This window comes from Xiphophorus couchianus, chromosome 17 (assembly GCF_001444195.1).
Source record: "Xiphophorus couchianus chromosome 17, X_couchianus-1.0, whole genome shotgun sequence".
NCBI lineage: Eukaryota > Metazoa > Chordata > Actinopteri > Cyprinodontiformes > Poeciliidae > Xiphophorus > Xiphophorus couchianus.
The window spans coordinates 16085556-16110081 of NC_040244.1; the positions used below are offsets into that span (position 1 = coordinate 16085556).

The window sequence follows — 24526 nt, forward strand, 5'->3', positions numbered from 1 at the left end:
CACATGATCAAACAGATACCATGGTTAGTATTTGTTTTCTTCCCTCTGCTTTCAGAAACACGAACTGCAAAAAGCTGGAAATCAATACTGACTATTAGTATCGGCCCAGTTTTACTTATTGGACCAATACGATTTGCTAAAAAAAAGGCTAACAATGGCCAAAATTATATGTAAAAATGACTAGTATTGGCTGATACACAGGTTAAAAAAAGGACTTAGACTGGCCGATACCAATATGTTTAAAAATTGGCTAATGTTGGTCCTCATGGACATGTTGACAAACGTTGCCCTTATAGACATGTTAAAACTTGACTCATATTGACGATACCGATGTTGTGCCGATATATCGTGCATTATGACTCAGGATTTCATTCACTGTAAATCCCCAGCCAGGAGGTTGATAAACACAATTTCTCTCAGATGTTAGACTTTTTGGCTCTGTAAACATTACATTTCTGTGTTTGTATTGGAGGTGGGATGAACAAAGTCCTCCCCAGCATGCGAATGTCAAATATAGTGGGCAGTTTGTTGCTTGGAACAGTTTTCTGAATAATGTTTATATATATATATATATATCTTTTTTTGGATGTTTTTCTGTAGCAACTACTCTTCTAAGAGTTTGACTTTTAATCCATCAGAGTGACAAAGTTGATTCTTTACGTCAACAGCAACATTCATTTTTACTTGTGATAATATTTTCTCTCCCCTGATATTATATAATCCAGGAAACATTTTACCAGTTTATTATTCAGAGCGATAATTTTCTCAGAAGTGAGTTTTTAAGAATGGACAAGCAGGGAGATGGTAATGAAACTCATCCTTCAACAACACGCTCATGACAGGCGTCACTTTCTAATTGCAGAGCAAACTAAAACATCTCTGTCTTGTTTTTCCTCCCACTCAGAATTCCTCTGCGATTCTGTCGGGTGCAACAAAACCTTCATGAAAGGTCATGTTTGCCCGGCGAAAAATAAACTTAATTACACAAATAATCTGAGATCCCCTGATGAGGTTTAGCCGATCTATATGTCAGCGCAGCCGGCGGATGAGAGGCGCGAGGCGGCAAATGAGGCAGAAACGCAGCAGCTTGTAACGCTGTACGCGTCCGCCACGCGATACGCCGGTTGTTCCGGTAATCACCGTGCCGCTCCTGCATCCTTGTTTGAAATTTGATCGTGGCCTGTCAGTGATAACGCCCCGCGCCAGATGGTTTTACGCAGCGCGGCCTCGGCTTCATGCACACTTCATTAGGGAGGGGATGCGGAGGGAAGAGATGCGGAGGGAAGAGAAGTACCTTTCGGAGAGATGAATTCCTTCTACAAGAGTAGGAGGTTCACCGGAGGAAAGGGGCTTAAGCTACAGATGCACAGGGTGTCATGAGCATTGATAACAATGCAGTGAAAAATGACTTTATGTATTTGTCTCCTCTGCAGATTCTGTTTTCTGTCACACCGACATGTGTCAAATCATCAAATGTCTCCAAACGTAAATATCACACAAAGATAAGCCGAGTAAATAGATGATGCAGTTCTCAATACTGCAAAGATACAAAATGTTACCAAATACTTTTGGTCTAGTTTCGAGTGCAAAAGTGAGTACAGTTAAAAAATGATAAATCTAACTTAAAAGTAACTTTTCTGCAAAAAAAGAGATTGTTTTACGTCAATAGTTCCTTATTATTGTTGAAAATGTACTAATTCCATAGGCAGCAGATTATTTCACTTATAAGATGGAACTAGAACTTTTTCATCAGTATAAAAGTTTTATTGACTCTAGACAAGTATATCTTGCTGAAAAGTCACTTATAAGTTAGTTTTGTCTTATTTCAAGTTTACAAATATATTTGAACTAGAGATTAGACCATAAATTCTTGGTAAGACTTTGTGTTTTTGCAGTAAAAAGGTGATTTTATGAGGGGGAACAAACCAGCCAAACCAAATCAAAGCTGGCTGTGATTAGCCACATTTTCAGTTCAGTTTCAGCAACAATCCTCTGGTCAGAAAGTCAAACAGCAAGATGTCGTTTGATCCTCCACTGTTGTGACGAAAGAGAAGAGATGTGTGAACATCCTCTCTGCTCCGTATCCAGGGAGACGCTTTCTGTCAACTCAGCTAGGATTTTGGGTTACTTCTGTCAGGACTCTGGGTTTTTGGGTTTGATTTTGCTTTTCATCTTATTTATAATTAATTATGTTTTAGTTCACTTTATATTAAGCCCTCCAAGGCCACTTTACTTTTATTATTTGAGGTTATATTGTGGTTAGAATTGTCTTGTTCTTGCTTTCCTTATTTTCAGTCCTTAGTGTTTTAGTTTCCCTTGGTTCTGCTATTCTCATATGTCTATCTTTCTTTAGTGATTATAGTTATTTTTCTTTTATCCTCCTAGTTATTCCTTATTTCAGTCTCCCTGTAGTGTTTCTATTTATTTTTATTTCATAAGTTCAGTTATTCTGAGTCTATGCATACCTTCCTTTAGTGGTTCCAGTTAAGTTATTTCTTTGTTTAGTTCTTCTAGCTTTCCCCCTGTTGTGTTTCTAGCTTTTCTTAACTGGTTACTTTAGGTTGCATTTGGTTATGTCTGCATCCATTCCCATCTTCCTTTAGTAATCCTAGTTAGGTTATTTAGTAGTTCTTTGTGCAGCGCCACCACAGGCGAGGGGGAGGAACAGGTTATCAGTCTGGACTTGGTTATCTCTGCCTGGTAAACATGTTGTCTGATGATCTGAACCCACCTTTCTCTCCTCTCTGTCCCAGGATGAGTGAGCGGTGTATGCAGATCAGAAGCAAAGGGGCTCTTCTTGTTATGGTGCTTGTGGTCGGAGTCCTGGAGCTGTCCAAGTCGACAGAAGGGACGACAGGTGAGCCCCGCAGACACAAAGGCAACAACTGCTTTTATTATGCAGGAAATGGGGAGGAAAAGCTCTCTGCCTCTCTCTCTCTTTCTTGGCTGTCAGCATCTGGACTCTTCCTCCCATGGAAACATGGCGGTAAGGTCACATCTGACTGGGAGGAAGGCATTATTCTTGGGCAAACAGAGTGAGTCAGTAATTTGGCAGGGAGAGTGAACGCAGCGCAGCATGGTTTGGCAGAAATATGCAAAGTGAGCAATTTCCTTGCAGCCTGCTACAGTGACTTGGAAAAGCATTTCCATCTTTTGAACTTTTCCACATTTTGTCACATTACAACCACAAACTTTAATGTATTGGGGTTTGACGCTATAGACCAACGCAAAGCGCTGCGTACCGGTGTCGACTATTTGAAAAGGATGAGGCTGAAGAATGTTTTCCTCTTTCTTCTTCGGAAGTAACTCAACCTCAGTCAGTCCAGATGCAGTTCCTCTGTTGGATCTGACTGAACCATCTCAGCACATGCTTTGGACTGCAGCAGCTCAACGCTCCGGGTCATTGTCCTGCTGCAAGACGAACATCTGTCCCAGGCTCAAGTCTTTTAGAGCTTTCTCAGGTTTGTTCTAGATGCTCAAATCCAGTTTTGTCTTTGAGGGTGCTTTCACACCTGCCCTGTTCAGTCCCCTTTAATCAAACTCTAGTTCATTTGCCTTGAAAGTCCGAATCAATTGTGGAAGTGTGAATGTATAAATGACCAAAAAGTGAACTCTGGTCTGCCTATAAACCTCGGTCTCGGTCCAGTTGAAGTGAACTCTGGTGCGGTTCAAATGCCAATGTGAACGCCAAGCGCAGGGCCTTCTGGGTAAAACAAACACTTCATAGCTCTAGCAGGAGAAATGGCTTGTGGCCTTTAACCAAGGACAAAGAGAAATCCTCAAAATGCTAATATCTGATGCCACTCCATTTTCGTTTGTATTTCTTGAAGAAGAAAGTTGCACTCAGTATCTCCCTCAGAGGTTTCCATATCATTGGTTCTTATTGCAGCACCACCACAGGTGAGGAGGTGAACAAGTTTTCCAAAGGATTTGGTTAATTTGACTGTGCAGAGTTACAGAGGATGGCAGCAACTGGAAAAGTAACAAATGTTGCAACTTTGGTCTCTAATCAAACCGAGTCTACCGGACCATCAGGTGGGAAAAGTCCCTTAAAATTTTGGGTTATTTCTTTCCTACGTGGTACTAGATAAATCAGGTTTTGGAGAATAAATGGATTCTACAGTTAAACCATCTCCACATATATTTATATAGAAGAATACAAAACATTTCTCACCTTTTCTACTGTCATAAACAAGCAGGAAGGTTTTCTGAGGTGGTTTTGTAAACAAAAAAAAAAACAAAACTTCATTACCTAAAGGCACACTTTTTCAAATTGGATACAGTAAAGCATGCTTTGACAATTTATTTACTTTTTTTAATATCAAAAATCCGTAATGAGATCAAAATGTTAAAATAGAAACCTTTTTTATTTTTGCGCAAAAATATTGGAAGATTGCTTTAATTTTCCTTTCATGTTTTAAGTATTAGAAATTTGCCAGAACTATTATTACACAGACTTTAACACGCTAAAAGTTTTAATGCTGTTAATACTTTTATTTTATTTTATTTTTTACATATAAACATTCTGGTTAATTAAAAGTATTTTCCAGCGTCTCTTGTTATCATTTCGTGAAGCAAAAATGAACCTCATGGCTGGTGCGTCAGATTTATGGGTGTACGAGAAATATGCGAATGAATATAAAAAAACAAACAAACAAACTAATGATCAATACTTATTTAATGTGTTGGGTATTTTTTTCTCAAAAGCATAGAAGATACAGACACACCCAGCCTGAAATACCTTCTTACCCTTGCAGGGTGTCTGTGGCAGGTTCTCCTATCTTTCCTATTTTGAAGATCAGCCAAAGAAAGACTTTTCTATCAAGTCTTTGCATACCTTATGGAATTAGGAACAAACACCAATTACAATTTCCTGGATACTCTTTAAAAAACATGTTAAATTGAAAAACATGGTAATTTTCTTTAGTATGTATTAAAATATACCAATATATATATTTTTTCTTACTATTTTTTGACCAGATTACATTTTAGTTAGATAAAAACAAAAGTATTTGTTAGTGTGAGATTAAGCTGCATTTGTTTTGAGGCTTCTTCAGCCTCACCAGGGTCAGTAAATGTGGAGAGTTGTTGTACGACTCCCAACAAAATCTCGTATAAAGCAGCAAACAAACCCTCTTTGTAATTGGAAAATCTCTTCTTTTTTTATATATATTCATAAAACTAGCAAGGCCACGTCTGGTGTGGAATTTCCCATTCCGAACAGAATTTTTCATCCTTTACATCCAGCTGGCCAAGTGGGAGGAAAGAGTTTAAATTCTGACCTTCAAGCCGCACCGGGCCGATCCCCGCAGACTCTTTCCAGCCTTGATTTTCAGCCTCCATGACGGCGAATCACTTAGCAAAAAAAATCAAAGCACACACTTTGTACAGGGCGGCCTTGAACCTGCGAGGAGTGAAATATATTTGACAGCTCTTGCTCTTTATTTTCAGGTATTAGTGGGTCCGGGGCGCCGCGCGGGAAGCCGCCGATTCACTTTGCAGTAAATCACCTGAGGTGCTTTGCATTCCGCTGTTAACGTTACAATGATGTAGAACTTTGATGTTCTGACTTATAGCTGATGCTGCCCGCTCCAAAGATCATTACTTCCTCTGCGCCTTCCATTTCCTGCAGTTTGCAGTAAAAATGAGTTATGTGGAAAAAAAAAAAACAAGCACCCGGTCGAAAAATAAGGAAGAAAAACTTTGCCAGACGTCGCCCGTACTCCACTTTTTAGGCTTTTCACAATCTCAAATCAGTGTTCGGAAAATTCCCCCCACATGGAAGGTGGAAGGTGCACCCGGTGCTGCATACAAACTTATGCAATGATCACATTATCATTCGCAACAGCTTCATGAATAAGACAAAGTGTGCGTTCTGCTTTGGCAGACTCTCCAGAGACCGATGTATAAACGCTTCTTGAGTAGAATCTTTTCAGCTCTGCACCAGGAGAGGAGAAGAGACCGTTCTTTTTAGCTGAAAGCTGATTTAGTGCCACAGATGGAAAATAAAAAAAAAAAAGAAAAAAATAAAAAAACAGGTTGCTTCGACACGAGAGTCTCATAGTTTCTGTTTCTGGAAACGGAACGTGTTTTTAAACCGAAGAGGATCAGAGCCACAAAGACACAAGAATTCTTGATTTCAATCTCTCACTTTTAATTTCTGACTTCCGTGTAAAATAGCCATTAATTGCGTTCAAAAAGTTTAAATATGTAATTAATTAATCAAAATGAACACATTAAAGTTACAGCTCTCATACTATAATATCAGGTGTCCCTCAGGGAGCGATGCATGCTACCCTGAACTTTCTAACATATTGATAACTTGAATTCTCACGTTGTTCATCCTTGGAGGATACACTGACAGCTTTAACATGCAACATATAAAATATGATATTGTAGAAAATATGTCTGAATGTTTGACTGTAGAAATCAACGTTAAAAAAGGAAAACAAATTGAATAACATATTTATAAGGCGCTCCAGGAACATGTATTGACACAGTTAATAATAAATTAGCATCTACATTCAGCAAAATTCATTGCATTAGGTTCAAATTGTGTGTGGTGATATTAATATTGACATTAAAAAAACACAGATATTATTAATACAATCTATTTTCTTTTTCTAGTAATTGTTAGTACCAAGTAGAACATCTAGTACTGCTACTTTAATGTATGACATATTTATAAATGCAGTTTACAATGACACACTCTCTGGTCTTCTTATAAATCATATGACTGACCATTTTTGCCTGTTTCTGTAGTTTTTCCAAAACAGAAAATCATAAGTGGGACTCATGCGACAAAAAACCATCTGAGCTGCTGCCTTCAAAGCAAACTACTTAGGTAGCTGCAGTGGACAAAAGCAAAGAATAGTTATTAGAGTTTCTAATCCATTTTTTATTGAGATTCAAAAATATGCGTGACTGAAAGGCGTTCCTATAAATACCAGAAATGATTCTCTGAACATTCTGTAATTCCAGTTTACCAGCGCACCACTGGGTCGTTGTGTCTCCTATGAACACCGCCGTTACAACTTCCTCAATAAAACATCTCCAACTCGGTTTTGAAAGTACAGTAAATGTCAAACTTTCTGCCATTTCCAACATCAAGTATTAATAACTTCCCCCCAGACTTTCTCCGGAAACACGTCTGAAAGTTTCCATGCATGGCCGCTTTTTCTCTTTGCCTTCGCTGGGAGACGGTGAGCGTGACAGCAGCAGTAAACACCAGGAGAGAGGATGGATGGATGGATGGATCCATGGATGGATGGATGGATGTTACCGGCGACATGCAGGCCCCAGCTGGGAACAGATGCACGTTTAGCCACCAGGACGCAGCGTCCCGCTATCGTCGTCTTCTTACAAGAATGGAGAAAAAGAGATGAGAGAAGGAGCAAACGGCAGCGTGAGGGCTCCTCTCAGCGGGTTTAGGACCAGAACGCAGAGATTCCTCTGTGAAGCACTTTCCCTGCGTGCTTTAGCTGCTGCAGGAGAATCTGGGCAGGCATCCAAGTGGAACTCCAAATCCAGTCAAAACACCACAGCCTCTCAGCATGAAACTGCTGGCAGAAATTCCCTTTCAAGCATCTGCGGCGGTTCGGCACGCCGCGTATTTGTCTTTCATATCGCTCCGTGTTTGGCAGCCGGCGCATGAGGAAGGCTCCCACTAATTTAGCTCGACTACCTGCGTCGTTTTTTAATGCTCCAAGAGAAACAGGTGGGATTGTAAGAGGAGGCAGGTTATCAAAAGTAGCAAATGACTGTATAATCAGAACAGCACTTCTATTCCTGCTCCTTCGCTGTTAATACTGGAGCTGGAGTTTCCTGGCGTCTTTTTGCTCCTATTTCTTTGAGGCGGACAGCAGTAAAGCACAAGGCCTTTCACAAACTGTAGAGTAAAACTGTAGAGTATTTATTAGGATTTTGAGAGTGTAATTCTGAACTGGAATGAAATTAGTCCATGCTTTAAATTATTATTATTTTTTAACGTATTTGAATTCAGCCACCTTTTATTTTGATCCCCACTAAACAAAACCAGCACAAACAGTGAACAGAGTCCAGAAGTGAAGCCGGTGAACACTGGTCATGTATGGCTCCAATTGAAATGTGAATTTTGAGCAAAGCTTTCATACATCACAAAAAAGGACAAGAAAAAGTAGGAATGCACTGATGTGAAAATTTGGGCTGATATCTGCAATATGTCAGATGTTGATATTGTTGTTACCATGGCAGTTCAAAGTGCTTTACATTGTGAAGACATAAAAAAATATGATAAACACATCATGTAGTGAACAGTTGTGAAAACCAATAACAGTCAAGACAATTTGTAAAGTGCCAACGTTAAAATCATCAATACACATCAAATATGTTGGTCAAGGATCCATTTATTATCAAAAGCAACTTTAGACAAGTGTGTTTTTAGTCTTTATAGCTCACAGTTAATATTTACCAATATCTTACATATTATATACATATATATGTTTCACTGTTCTTTCACTGTCTTCAAAAACCACGACCACACCACTGGCTTCACCGCCTCTTCTCTAGTTCAAGCTAAACTCCCCACAATCCTTTGCTGCATCACTATCACAACACATGACCAATCGCTCGTTAATATCAGCTGAGTTTTATTTATCGAACTGATATTGATATTTTAAAAAGCGACCGTCAGTGCCAGTGCTGGTAGATCCAAATGTGAATTAGCCGTGTTCCTGTCTACTGGTGTAGAGCCAATCAACCGGGCTACGCAAAGCGCAATTCTGTCTGATGTTGACGCCATGCTTGGCTGTAGTAAACAGGAAGTGGAGGTTGCTAAGTAGCATGGAGCATACTTCTCCGAAAAATGGAGGGAGATCTCCCCTCTGGGCAGTGGATGAGAAGGTTTGTTACGTCAGACCTTATTCAGCAAACCTGTCTCCTTTAACGCATTAACTCTTCTTTTGGAAAACCACCTCAAGCGAGCACAAAAACCTGTTTGCAAAATCTGGGAAGTCATTTTAAATTTTGCAGTTTCCATCAACCTTTTCTAATGCAATACTTCAAAAGAAACGCATAAACTTTTAAATTCAACTGTATAAATTATAGACCGTGGATCGTTTTTCTTCTACTTCACAAACATCGACCACTAAGTTTGTGGCTGGGATGTTGCAAAATTTGAAAAAGTGCAAATAAGTCCGAATGTCATTGGACAGCCCAGTTTGGAGAAAACGAAGGAAAAATTAGCTTCGTTAGCTTTAATCCAAAAAGCTACTGAATAGTTTGCCACATTATTTCGTGAATCTCTTTGAGCCAAGATGACGATTCCATTAAATCCTCAGTCAAACCGTTTCCATCCTTCAGTCCCGGAACCTGAAGCTGAAGCGGATTAAACGGGATCCCTTGAGATCTTACAGTGTGAACAATTAAGAAACGGTTTTCATGCTGTCATTTCCACACTTTCTGTTTACCCTGGCAGCAGATAGTCCCTCTGCAGGGAAAAAAAAGACACCTCCTGAAAATGTCACATGCAATTAAAACAGGATGGGAAAGCTCATCCTCTAAATAATTCAGACAATGGAGCGTGATCTGGAAATTGGCTCCAAATACTGCAGAGCTGCACTTTCCTCCTCACATATTGAAGCTTTCTTTGTAAAAGAAAAAAAAAGAAGCTTCCTTCCGCTGAGGAACTATTTAAATAATGTCACATTTATGGTATCATACTTTTTCAAATCCTGAAATCTTTTCAATGTCGCCATCTTTACTACTTCAGAGGTTTGCCATCCTGTCCTTGTTTGCCAGTCCTGCAACCTTTTAGCTGCATCTCTAGTCCAAAAGATGTGAATTCCCTCCCCGGTTCAGTCAGGACTTCCAGTGTCCTGATAATGACCTCATTATTTTATTCAGGTGTGTAGAAGAAGAAACACATTTACAGTTTACAGGACAGCAGCAGGCCTGGAGGACTGGAGTCCAGCATGTCCAACACTCGCTGGTTGTTCACTAATCGAAGTCCACACTGCTAGTTTTAAACACACCCTTACAATTCTGATCAGAAATTATTCATTTACACAAAATTAGCAAAATCTGATGGTCTTTAACTACTGGACTATGCATAAATTACATAATAAAAGTGACAATAGTGACATCAAAGTGACCTATTATGCTTCCTTGAACAGGTTAGGATATGTCTAACCTGTATATGGACTACAAAATATGTTTTTTATTATTATTATTTGCATAAAATCATTCTTATATAATGTGATATTAGTTGTGCCTGCGTTGAACTCCTGTCGGAATGATTTGTTTTAGGGCCTCTCGTCACTTTAAATCTGCTGCTGGCCACGCCCCCCCCCAACTCAACGTTTACACTCGCACGTGAAAATGTCTGCAAGCAAATGCGTAATTACATACGGCTGTATGTCTATGAAAAGCAGAAGTGGAGCCTCCTGTACAACCAACAAGAAGGCAGCAAGTGGTTTCTGGATGTAAAGTCAGCAACAAAACTCTCGTCTTTTCCAGGAGTCATTATTCAGCGCATACAGCGGTGAAACCAGCTGACTAGACATGCTGGAGCTAAGTTTGTGTTGCTAGGTGACAGGCTGGGCGGCGCTGGTGTTGCTAGGTTACGGGCAGTGCCTGCTGATTCATCTCATTACATTCCGGAGGTTTTTGAAATGGCTCGTTTTCCAGGCAACAAACATCATAAACTCAGTCCCAGAAAATGACCAAACTTTTTTTTTTGAAAGCAGTAGAAACTGAAATGTAAGTACGAAAATATGCAAAATGTGAATTTTGCATTATATGTCTCCATTAATCTCAGTGGTTGTATCATGACAGAATGTATGAAAGTTCATGGGGTATGGATACATATGTGCATATCCACAGAGAACAAATATTACATGCCCTTTAAAGGTAATTTAGTGATTACCTTTAAATCACTAAATAGTGGTCTTCATTACGTTTCAGGCCTAGTCAAAGGCCAGTGCTGTGCATGTTGAGGGTAATTCCTCCCCCTTCCTTTTTTCTCTTTCCCCCACAGCTGTGCACCATGTCCGAACGGGGACCTGTGAGGTGGTGGCGCTGCACCGCTGCTGCAACAAGAACAAAATCGAGGAGCGGTCGCAAACAGTGAAGTGCTCCTGCTTTCCGGGCCAAGTGGCCGGTACCACCAGAGCCGCCCCGTCCTGCGTCGATGGTACAGTCCACTCATTCAATTATTCATTAGGAATCTTCTATTCTATAGATGTAGATAGAATTCTTCTGTTGTTGTTCTTTTTTTTGCTGATGCTTCTTTGCACAAGTCTTGAGGAATAGACTTGCTGATCTCATCACAACTTCCCGAACACTCAGTTTGAAAAGTTGGAAAGATACTGAAAGGCTGTTGGAGTGCAACGTGTTCCTCATGTCACCTTTTTTATCATTCATTTATACATTAAAACAGTTACTGTTACCGTTAAAGGAACCACACTGAGAGCCAACTCGCATGAGAGGGGATGGGACCATTTACACCTATTAATGTATCAAGATGGAAAGTGATGCAAATGAGCTCACAGGTCACACCTCAGCATGTCTATCTGCAGCATTAAAGAGGGGAGAAATATGAAGCTTAAAATAACTGAGGTTATGAAATCTATAAGTGGATGTGAGAGAAGAGTTCAAATTCTTGATTCGCTCATGAGCTTCACTTGTTTCTCATTTTTCCCTTCTTAATATTCTTTCAGTTTACATTATTACTGCATAAAGTAATATATAAATAAGGTATTTGACGTCCAGGTTTCAGGACGTCAAATGTAAGACTTTTTAATGCCACTCTGAGTAAAATTTAAGACTGAAAAAAGTATATATATATATATATATATATATATATATATATATATATACTTTTTTCAGTATATATATATATATATATAAGACTGTAGGATTCTGTTGTATTATAACCAAGCATACCAAAAATGTTCATTTCTGGCTCTTGGCAGCGGCTTTGTTCTTCTCACAGAACATTTGCTCCCGACACACAGCAGGCGACGTCACTCCCTCTCCATTCATTTCCAATGGAACTAGCACAAAGAGGCAGCGATCCAACACAGTGGACATGATAGCACCGCTGTAGCTATCGATTCACATGTTGCATGGCGATGACCTTTGTCTGTTGCCGTCAATCACCATGCCATCACCATGATGGAGCTAGTTACCAAGGGTACATTGGCCTCTAGTTACTGGTAGCTTCAACCGCCTAGCCACAGAATGCAATGAAGATGTTAGTGCATGACTCAAACTTTTGAATGACAGAACGTAAGCTTTTTTTAAGGATTCAAGTACACTCTGTATTCATTCATAACCAGCCCTGTTCAGACCGCAACACCGTTGTTTGCCTAGTAGGTCTGGTTCGTTTGGGGAGGTGTGAATGCGCAATCAAACTTGGATGTGGACCAAAAATATGACCTGCAAAACTAGGTCTCAGTTCAGTTGATGTGAACTCTGATGTGGTTCAAATACATATGTGAATGCTAAGCGGAAGCAAACTGTAGTGCAGGGCATTCTGGGTAAATGCAACCAAAAAAACAAACACGCAAGTTTAGTGTTAGCAAAAGATATTGTTTGTGGTCTATTGCCAAAGACAAAAGACAAATCCTACAACAGCTAAAGTCTGACTCCACTCTGTTGTTTCTGTTTCATGAAGAAGGAAATTGTGCTCAGTGTCTTCTTCAGAGGTTTTTGTGTGGTTTTCTGAAGTGACCTTGGGGCAGCGCCCCCACGGGTGAGGACGTCAACAGGATTTTCAAGGGTTCATTTGACACAATGCGGTGTGATAAAAAACTGCAGCAGCTGAAAATGAAACAAATGTTGCAATTTTAGCTTAAAGTCCAACCGAGTCTACTGAACGGTCAGGTGTGAAAATACCCATTTTTTTGTAATCACAATTTGCTCTTGTTTTTAGTTATTCTTTTTAACTTGATCAATTAAAATGAGTAAGACTACACAAAGTAATGTTCAAGTTGAATCCAGAAGCTATAGAAAGGAACTCCTGAAGGCTTTATTAGGCCTGAATGAGTCAGTGACCCAGAGGATCTCTTAGCATGCTAATATGCCAGACTCCCAGATTGTGCCAAGGTGGCAGCTTCACTTTGGGCTGAAAAGCGTTGCTTTCTGGCGAAACTCCGGATAGCTTGGGTTTGACCTATACCCTGACATTTTAGTATTGACATTTTCTGCAAATTAGAGCTGTGAGCCACCAGTCTCAGTTTAAAGCCCCTCCGTTGATCTCAGGGAGAGAAAAAATGATAAGCACTTTACCTTTTAATTATTCTTTCCTCTACGACCAGGGATTACCTTTAGCTCCTCTTCGTGTGAGACAAGCTCCTCTTCATATGAAGATACATGAACCGCCAGACTTCTAAGAAAACTTGCGTCTGGGAATTTTAGGATGGAGCAAATGAAAAGGCTGTCATGGGGAGAAAAAATGTCAGTGGAGACATGAGGGAAAAAAAATACATACAGCCCATAACTTAGACTTGTAGAGTCACCTGTATCAGCAAGAAGTTTAAACAAGTGGTTTTCTGTGATTTAATCGCTCTCTTACATAATTGAACAGGAATTATGGTCCAGTTTTTGCAAAACACAGAACATTCATAAGAAAGACTATGGGTACATTAGCTTACCATCTTATGACGCCTTGTCATCTGATCTCCAGTAGTCTTTGGTACTTTTCTGCTGTATTTCAACCTTTGCCTATACCATTCGTTCAACATTCCTGCTATAAAGCTGTTCAAACTGGCTTATGATCTTGTAAACAAGAATATTCTGTCTGAGTCAAAGGGATCAGGAGGGTGTACTTTGTTTTTCCCATGACTGGAGTGACCGTCATGGGAAGTTTTTCACTCTGTAGAGGAGTATAGGCTTTTTAAAATCTATCCTCATGGCATTAAAATAAGTGTTTTCTGTGATTTATATATCTTCCCACTCTAATTTCTTAGATTTTTCCACCTGAAAACAGTGTTGCTCCAAAGTACATGCGCAAGTGTGTAAGCAGCAAGCCAACGGGCTAAAAATTGCTCTGAAATGTTCTACAGGCTTCAATATGCGAGGGTTACATTAGTAAAGCTTGTGGTAAGACTGTTCAGAAGCCCACATGTTGATCATTAGTCAGAGCTTTCAGGTTTGGTTTCCAGTTTTGTGCTTTTAGGCTCTCTGCTGTCTGCTGTTTTTGGCTCCTGAATTGGCTACTGTGTTCTTCTTCTTCTTGGCAGAACTATACGGTTTGAACACAAATCCCCACTGGCACATGCACTAAATTATTTTTTGATTTAAACTTAACGTATTTCTAAAACCTTACATAAGCAGTTGGTAGTTTTTTTTTTTTTTTTCAAAGCTCATGAGTTTAAAGCTAACATAAAATAAAAATATGGACTGAGGGACAGCTAAAAGATTTCAGGACTTGGATCAGGTTATGTGTCCAGTCTGAGCCGTCGTCATGTTTTAAAGCCCTGTTAACTCTAAGTGAAATATACCCTCTTCACTTTGTTTGATCATCAATACTCCCATTTCATTTTGTTGTGAAAACCTTTGTGGCTTTTTTTAATAGCAACTCCTTCTGCTTGGAGTTGACCCGGCGCTCTTTTTACACGTTTGTGTTCCACAAATTGATTTCCTGCCGTCATAAAGTCTTCATTCTTCGCAGTTTACCATGCGGGGGATGCATTGTGTTTGGATTATATACATAAAAAAACCCTCTTCATTATGAAAAGCATAAACGCCGCTGGAGGGGACTGTCAAACATGGATAATGACCCCTGTAATATGCCAGATTGTAGTGTACACTGCAGTGCAGTTGCTCTGTGCTGTTTGTTTAGGAGGCGAGTGAAGAGGTGTTCTGACTGCAGCCGACTGAAGATGCATCTGCTTTCACTTCCCTACCCTGACACATCATATTGAGGCTGAGACTTGTTTGCATATTCAAAATAGATGTGTTACCAGAGAAAAAGCAAATCTTACATCACTTACCTAAGACGGCTGTCAGACTGTGACATGGCTTGATGGTAGCTTCTTTGATGATCTGAAGAGATTCCACCTTTAAGGCTCCTTGGTGTCATGCGGAAATGTGTTTGAAACACACGAAATGACAAGATGGCAATTCTAAACACCCACCGCCTCTAGATGTTCCCGCTCATGGAATGAAGAGTATTATCATGGTTTCAGATGACATGTTTTTCACAATGGTTAAAAATATTCAATCAAAACTAAAATTGAACTCAGGCGCTAACCGCTAGATAATTCCATGACCGGTGTTACATTCAACAGCTTGTCTCTGACTTTCCTTTTGTGTCATTGTGGTGAGAAACTTTACTCGTCTCCACTTTTTCGTAACACTGCGTTTCAAATTCAGATACAACACAAATTACATGGATTGTAATTAGAAATTACTTTGTCTTGCTTTACGTGATGCGGTGGAGTAAGGGACTTCTGATTACTGTTGTACCAAAGTAAAAGGAGCAGGAAACAAAAGGTTTGAACCCCAACTTCTTTGAGTTGCTGGTGATTGCAGGCAATCAAGCGGATAAGGATATTTGTTTTTTCTGAGAATTTTTTTTAAATTACATAATGTTTCTTGTGGTCTCCTGCACAGGGGGATCTTTAAATCATTTATTTCTCCACATGAAAAGGGACATATTTTCCCCCCTTTCTATCCTCTTCTTCATTTTTTCCTTCCTTATTCCTTCCCTTTTCACCTTTTTTTTTTCTCTCTTTGTTGCGACATAATAGTCGGGAGTTCAGGTCTCCGTTTAAATGTCTTTTACATGATTTGCTTTTGTATATTTTAAGACATTTGATTAAAAAAATGATCAAAACACGTATATGTATATTATGTAATTCATAAGATTTATTATCCAAATGAACCACCTGCTTTTTCAATGGAGTGGTGGAATGGAAAACTAAATAGTAAGTTTTGTTTCTGGGTACAAACTGAGAGTAGGCAGGAATTGTAATGAATCTAAAACACCCAGCCTGGTAAAAAAACAGTAGCTAGTTCTACGCTTCACTTCGTACAGAGGGCCTGGGCTCTCAGAGGTGTTTGAAACTCTTGAAATTTTAAATGTTACCTAATCTTTAACGTTGGGACATGACGTGTGTAATGCTGAACGTGGCGGCTTAATTTAATATTTGGAAGCATGACCGACTCGGACTGAACGGCTTCGTTCCCTTCCTCCGCCGCCACAGCTAGAACTACAGGGAGATTACAAAACGTAAAACATCGCAGAAAATCGACGCCATCGTTCACAACTTCTCCTGTTCGCTGATTGGCCCCGTAGAAATTCTACCAGAGGCAATCTGTGTGAACCGGAGAAAGCCCAGGCTGCCCGCGAAGCCAGATTTGAACAAAGTGGAACAGCACAGGAAGGCAATGACAAGGTTCTGAAACGACAAACCAACACGACATTACAACACAGAATTCCAGCCAAATTTTTAAAATCATTACTAAAAGGAAATGGAACATACAACAAGATTTTCTTCATATTGGTTTGAATTATTAAAATGACAGGATCATTTCTTCATTCTTTTTGTCCAGCCTCGATAGTGGAGCAGAAGTGGTGGTGCCAGATGCATCCGTGCCTTGATGGGGAGGAATGCAAAGTTCTTCCTGATCTGAAGGGCTGGAGCTGCGCTACAGGGAACAAGATTAAAACCACCAAGGTGAGCAGAGAGAGAGAGAGAAAAAAATCTGTTTTTATCTCTTTATTGATGCCAGAATCAGAATTGTTGAATCCAGTGTGCAGCCACTCGTCAAGGTCAGCAGGCTGTGACTTCTTTTCCTGTCGCCTCTGCCTTTAACTAAAGACCAGTGTTTGCAGCCGGTGCTCGGACCCCTGGGGTCCAATAATCAATGCGCTGCCATGTCTCCTTAGCACTTTCAGGCCACTCTCAGCACCCAAACTGGCCAATTACTCACTCCAGTTACTTGCTTTTAACATTGTAACATGATGCCTGTATCCTTCACTGTGTTATGACTACCCGTAGACTTCAGTTCTGCCTCCCTCCATGTAGTTAATTATTTAAACCGCCTGCACCACACCTGCCTGGAGCCGGGTGCCTGGAGCCTTGGGCTATTGATTCTGGGATCGGTCCGAACCTCAGAATATATATAAATATATATATATATATGGAATTGTTTTCTTCTAGTCATCAGGGTTCAGTGAACATCCACAGATGCCCTGGAACACATTTCTATTATTATCAAATCTGGCAAGACTATTTTTAACACTAAACATGTCTTTTGTGTTTCTTTTATTATTATTTTATATGGATCTCTGGAAAGATTTCTGCGGACAGAGACCAGCTTTGGTAACGTCAGACGCTCCACGACAAACCCCAGGTGAATTTATTCTCATTATTCTTGTTTTTATTTTAATATTTGATATGCCTTATATTTATCTTGCTTAAGATGTTCCTTGTTCAGATTCCATGTAGACCTGCCTTCCATGTTAAAAAACCAGAGAAATTCCCACGATGAATCATTAATGCAACGTTTGATCCCCTGTTGTCAGATTGTATGATTTAGGCACAATTCCCAACAGTGGAGCTACACGAGTGATAAGGGAGCAGAGGAGGTACATGATCCAAACACACCACGGCGACCTGTTCAAAGCGCCGTCATTACCTCCAACATCTAAGTCACACACCTTTGAACTCAGTTAGAGAGACAACACTCCTCTCGCTCAAATCTTGAAACAGCAGGGGGTCACACTTTGTTCGTCACCTCTGCGGCGCTTCTGGAAAGTAATAATAAAAACGAGAAAAAGAAAAAAAAAAAAAAATCAAGACAACATAGAGCTGGGTCCCCCAGCTATACTCATCTTCATGAGTCTGTATCAATCACACACCATTGGAAAAACTCAGCCAATTCAACGTGTTCGGCAAAGCAGAGGCTGGCTATTAGAAAGCCTGGGGCGCAGCGCGGATTCCAGACGTGACGGGAATTTTCCTACGTTTTGAAGCCTCAAATGGAAGCAAGAGGTGACAGATTGAAGAGTTTCTCTTCCACGGATAAATACAGAAATCCACAAAGGTGACAAATTTAACCTGCGCTGTCGGTATTTCTTAGTACTCGAGGGATGAAAGGGAGAAAAGAAAACACACACAGGCAAATGCAGTATTAAAAATCCTGAAGTCAAGTTTATTTGTATAGCACATTTCAGCAACAGGGCAGTTCAAAGTGCTTTACGTTGTAAAAACATAAAAATACAAAGTCACAGAAGACACCACACAGTCAACAGTTGAAACATTACATTTTGCCAAGTGCCATCATTTCCTTAGAAGGCTAAACATGACAGTGAGTCACTTTTGACCCGCAAGACAACACAAAGGTTAATTAAAACTAATTGAATATCAGTAATGACTATTTTTCCTGTCTGGTTTTTGTTTACTTCCGGATTATTTTCCTCTGGTCACTAAGCTACCTTTCCATTTTATTTACTTGAGTCTGGTTGTAACATTCAGCAACACAAGTTTTGCACTACCACAATTGATCACTAATTTATTCCCAGAAGGACAAATAAATGAGCTATATTCACCTTTGATATTATCAGTGGACATATTGATTATATTATATATAATTTGTGTTTACACTTAAAAATTGCGAGTACGCTTTTTATTTTTTGGACTCTTTTTTTTTGTAATCTAGCAAATTAATTAAAAAATATTACTAACAGTTTGATTAAAGGGAATAAAACACAGAATCTTACGGATCCGTTTTCTCTAAGAGCAGTGTTGACCTGTGGCAGAAATTGAATCCTGAAACATGAGCAAATGCTGAAAGTTGTCTCTGCGCTGTCTCTGCTGGGTTTTTGCTGATTTCATGGGTGAATTATTGCCATATGATGAAAAGCCCAGTCATAGTAGTTATAACACAAAGCATATTGCTGAGAAGGACGCGGCGGTTTGCCAATTACACAGCTGAATTACAGAAACACAAGCCCCGCACCTGCTGTTTTAAATCTCTCAGCCGCGCTCACTTCAGGCGCCGAATGGAAATGAATGCTTTGCCGGTTAAATTAGCACTTGTCATCCACCAATTAAACAAACCTAACACCTAGGGAGGACTTGGGTTTTCCTTCCTGTATTTTTAGCTTTGTTTCAGACACTTACTCAGAACGCCGTTAATGATTTTTTTTTTTTTTTTATCCCCCTCCTTGAAGTGAGACAGGCTATAGATCGATCTCCGGAGACATTCTCGCTTCTGACAAGAAGCAGCTTAGCTCTTTGTCTTTTCAACCCGAAATTATTCTCAAATTAGTACCACATTAATCACCATGGCAGCTCAGAATGTAAATGACTCGGTGAAAGGAAGAATTTATTGCAGCTGTACCTGTTTTGTGGAAACTGCATTACCCTGGTTTTCCTCGAAAGGCGACGGCCTGATGGTTCTTTGCCTGCCCCCCTCATCACCTAATTGGGGGTGATTTAAATGACATTACACACTCAGCTTTGGTCAAACAACCCATTTGAGAATTATTCTAACCGGGTTGTCACAGTTGTCTGTTTCCTATCAAAAGTTCACCATCAAATAACAGCGGCGATGGCTTCCCGCGGTCCGTCAAACCCACATGTCCTTTGACAGCCGACTGGAATAGATAGCGGACGTTGTTATGAAGGTTGTTACGTTGTGCTCTTCAAGAGTCTTTTCCAGAATGTACTTTCATAGGAGCAGAGGAGCTGCCAGTCAGCCACCGAGCTTCATGACAGGCAATTTAATCTCAAGGAGAATGGAGGTCTTCCCAAGTATCTGACAGCACCGAACTGCGAGTGAAGGGTCGGAGATGTTAATGCAAACCCAGCACTCCGCTTTTATGCTAAACAGAATGAGAGGATCTAATAGGCTCACACACATTACTGTGTAGGAATACTCATTTTCTTTTTACGTCACTTTTTGAAATAGGAGTTGTATTTTATTGTTATATCAGACATCTGTAGAGATTTTGTGTTGCTTTAATAGGTTGACCGCTGACTGCACTTTGCAACGATTCTCATCTTCCTCAGACTTCTAGTTTTTCGCAGTAGAACTAGGAAATATAAGCGGATTTTATTGGGAATTTTATGTGATAGACCAACAATAAAGTGGTGTACACATGTATAATAAAAACTAAATGCTTTTCAATGTTTTTTTTTTCCAAATAAGCTTCTGAAAAGTGTGGCAGGTATTTGTTTTCAGCCGCTCTGAGTCCAATACTTTGTGGAATGATTTTTTGCTGCAGTTAAAACTGCAGAACCAACTAAATTCAGTGTTAACGCTCCATTACGAATATGTGCAACACTTTTTTTTGTTGATATTCTGCTGGTGTTTAAAAAATTTATTTTGCAACTGCTGTGTTTCTGTTAAAAAGAAATGCAATTAAAAATCACATGTGAATACGCTTGTTCATGTTACAAGTCGCTAAAAATGACCTGTCAGGTGTGGACACATGCCCACAAGCCCCGCCTACTTGGGAGTGGCTGCGTGTGTGGCGTTTTGGGGAAATTGTAGACTGCAATTTTTCCGGAAGCGCCAAGGGTTCAACACGTTGGAATAACAAACTCAACTTTTGATTGTCGCTCCAACACCTGCATAAAAGACGCCTACATCTGACGAGTTCCAGCGCTGTGGCAGAATTATGAATATATTTTATGAAACTGTTTCCATCTGTTAATGTCATGATTTTAAATGACTTATTCACATGTGATTTTACTTTCAATTCTTTTTAATTTGAAAAATTGTGCCTTTTTCACGTTGCACACATTTGTAATGAAAATGCAGCTTATGACAACTCAATGTCGGTGTCGTTTCCATGGCTCTGAGTTTATCTCTGGTTTCTCCTGTTGCAGGTGAACGCCCCATCATGGTCTGGCGGATCATAAAAGGAGACAAAGACTAATACGAAGGACTTTGCTGTAAATAGAGACATCCTTTATTCTGGACTAGAGATAATCCTTTAAGACTTCTGAATGAATCCTCATGAACTTGATGGACGTCAACGTGAGGCGTATCGATCTCCCCGCTCTGCCTTTTTTGGATGGCAGGACCAGTTCTCTGATATCGTACTGCTTGTAGTGGAAAACTGCAGCGAACTTCGCCTACATGTTCATCTTCTTGAGTAGCGCCATCGTTACAAGCCGTCTTACACAGCTGCTGTTTCATCGGGTGACCAACGGGTCAGTGTGTCGTACCAACACATTAATCGGTCGACTACGGATTTCTTCTCTGACAAATTGCAGTTAGGAAATTTGGGGGAGCAAACAGTTAGTACGATTTTCAAAGAAATACAAAGATTACTATCCATCCATGACATGCAGTACTCAACCAGATACTCTATGGACTCAAAGACTGAAGGGCTTAGCCCAGGCAAGGTACAGATCAAACGTAGAATTAAAGGCAATTAAATCCATTTACAATCTATTTCTTCTTTAAGTTTCTATGCCTTCTCCCCTCAAACTGTATTGCTGCTTTCAAGTTCAGTTTATTTGGTAAGATGAATGTAAATGACAAACATTTGGATGATGACAGTGTTTCCCAAACTCTTTCTAACTAGTGACTCAAGTATGATTTGCTAATGACCTTTAAGTGACTATCGCTGACACTTCTTTAGTCTGTGTAAGTGATGACATTAGTAATAAACAATGGTCGTGTAGCTAAAAGCTTTTGTCTTTCTACTGTCTGCGTAATAAACTCGTCCTCCGAAAAGCACCGAGCTGTCATGGGACAGAGGAGACGGCATGTAGTCAGGTGGAGGTGTAAGTTGGAGGTAGTCACCGCTCTCTTTTAGAAGAGGGTGCACATGTTTGTTTTTATATCACAAAATGCATTTAAGAAAGATCTACTCTCCACACCAAAGCAATGCCAAATATGGCCGGCGGGATCCAGAGGAGCAGCTGCTGATCAAAGCAGGAAATGTAAGAGGATTCCACCTTCTCACTGATCCACGTGAGCCGTGGTGAGAAGAACGGAGAGCCGCACACATTACCGTGGCAACCAGGCCCCGACGACGCTCAACCCTATGATTATTAAACAGCAACAGGCTCTAAAAGGCATTCAAACAGTGCAATGTGGTGAGTAAAGCTTCATTTGTTTTGCCTCAGGTTAGCATAAGGAAAAGTATATTCCATTGACTCGTTTAACTTTATTATTATTTTTGCTTCCATATGACGCACAGTAAGAGGAGTTTATTGTTTTTCTCTTTCCACCAAAAACTGGATGACAAAAGTCTTCAGTCAGATACTTTGGTCTCATAACAACAATGTTATTGTTCATCACAATAACTTAAATAAAAATAAAAGTGTATCATGCCAGTCACTGCATACACAGCTTCTCTGAATTTCCTATTGAGCTAAATTGGACATTAGTAGATATTTATGTACATAATCTTGCCAAAATTCTCAATTGGATTTGGCATTTTAAAACATGAGTGTTTTGATCGAAGCCACTGTGGGCCTGAGATGAGTAGCTGTATGTTTAGCAGCTGAAGGTCTTGGGCTTTTCAATAGAATCAGAGAGAATGCAACAGTACTTCTAGCAGAAATGCACAAATACTTCATCTGGAGAGAGAGTTTCGTTTGCCATTTGATGGCTTGATGATTGCATCAGAGGGTTTGCTATTGCTGGAAGCGAGGCACATCTGTGGAAGAAAGAAACAGCAACATTCATTAGGTTTATATTTCAAGCATATGTGGAAATGTCACAGAGTCGTCTGTGTGCTGCTGGGGGAGAAAAAGAAAAAGAAAAAGAAATGATGCGATCAGATGAAACGTTCCCCGCATGTCGCACGGCTGGCAGGCCGCATTTCCCTGCTTTACTCCCACCTGTGAAGTTCTGTAAGAATATGTTCAATGCGGTTAACATCCACATTTCTATACCATTTATTCCTTTCGGCTGAGTCCAAAATTGTCTTTTGTTGTGTAAAATGATTAAATGAAACAAGTGAAGATGCTGATAGCATCAGTGGTTTACAGCGGGTCTGCATAATGAAATTTCTCTTCCCAGAGAATCGATGAGCTTTATTCCCCTGGTGGACTGTGTAATTACAAAAGTCTCTTTGGATTATGAAACTATGCAGCATATGGTAAGACAAGGATATGTCTTTGATGTGCTCTCGTAAGGATGGAGTTAATAAGACAAAAAAAGAAGAAAAAAACTAGGAAGGAGAGAATTGTCTGCCTTTTACTTCATTTGATTCTCTGGAAAGTAAGCAGAGATTTAAAGCGGGATTCCTCCAGCTCAGCTGAATTGACTCAGATGCCGACTCCCTGGAAATGTCAAACCATCCTGGCACGCAAGGCAAGCGGTGTTGTAGCTGTTTGACTAGCACAGAAAGCATTTAGCTAGGGGATGCCTATGGTTGGGACGAGAGAAGGTTCATGTCAGACGGAGGCAATCGTGGCATCTGATGAAAATCCTGCAGGCACCACTTGTTTTCTCTTCATCCCCGGTACAACTCACACTCCGTTTGAACATGTCTTGCCGTGTCAGTGCCGGGTAGACGGCAGACCTCTAACAGTTCTACATGTTGAAACTGAAACCAAAGTCTGTTTAAAGGAGTTGTGGAAAGAAAATTAGAGTGTGTTTGCTGAGACAAAGGCTGCTCTGACAAAACTGGAAACATCAGTATGAGACCTGAAAGAGCGTAGGGACACCCTAGAGCAACATATGGAAGGAGCAGAGAGTAGAAACGGTAGAAAGGTACTCAACTTTTTCTACTACTTCAAGGCCAGGTCCTTGAAGGATCCCTGGCCTTCACAGGCCTTCAAGGACCTGGCCTGTGAAGGCCAGGGATCCTTGAAGGATCCCTGGCGTGGTCGTCTTATTCAAGTACTTCTGAAGGAACATGAATGGCTGCATTATGAGTGTATTTTTTTTAGTGCTTTTCCAGTTGAACTAAAACTTCAGAGGCACAGATCATGTTAGTTCAGATGACAAACACTTTCAAACATTTAAAAATGTAAATCCACAAATTAAAACAAAATCCTAACAAGACTTAGAATGTATGTTGGCGTAAATTTTCACTCACTGAATAAATTATTACAACTTATTAATTAATTCTCCAATGAAAAACAGTTAAAATAGAGATGCACATTCTTATACTAGACTGTTTAACAGCATTCACTTTTCAAGATGTTTTATTGTTAGAAATGACATTGCAACATTCTTGACCTATTTAAGCTTGTGGTTGAACGGCTTCTTAATACTTTTTTGCAGACCCAACTGTTCAATTGCTGTGAGGAAAAACAGATAGGAGAGGCTGCGGCATCCTGAACACGATTTATCCAGATAAAAATCATAATGAGGTTTATAAAATGCCCCCTGTCTTCACATGTCCGAGGTTCGTCTGTTGTCACATAGCCATTTAGCAAATACTATAAAAACCACTGACCAGTAATTAGAAAGTAATTAAAATGAAAATTATTATACAAATAATTAAATTGAAAAGAATTAAAATCAGTTAAAAATTCTTAAAATAAGAAAAATTACGAAAGAAAAATAAATAAAATTAAAAAAAAATAAATAAAAAAAAGGCCAGGCCAGGTCCTTG

General features: G+C 39.9%; 1 protein-coding gene across 1 annotated transcript in view; it reads left to right on the plus strand.

Annotated features, from left to right (window-relative positions):
* The window catches only part of LOC114161066 (protein FAM19A2), a 75985-nt gene extending 54347 nt beyond the window's left edge, over positions 1-21638 (plus strand). Inside the window, exons 2-6 of the mRNA XM_028044130.1 lie at positions 2754-2857; positions 11015-11170; positions 16540-16664; positions 17287-17343; positions 20829-21638. Coding sequence (XP_027899931.1) covers positions 2755-2857; positions 11015-11170; positions 16540-16664; positions 17287-17316 — 414 coding nt within the window. The 5' untranslated portion in view covers position 2754 and the 3' untranslated portion in view covers positions 17317-17343; positions 20829-21638. The remainder of the gene's footprint in view (positions 1-2753; positions 2858-11014; positions 11171-16539; positions 16665-17286; positions 17344-20828) is intronic.
* The last annotated feature ends 2888 nt before the right edge of the window (positions 21639-24526 follow it).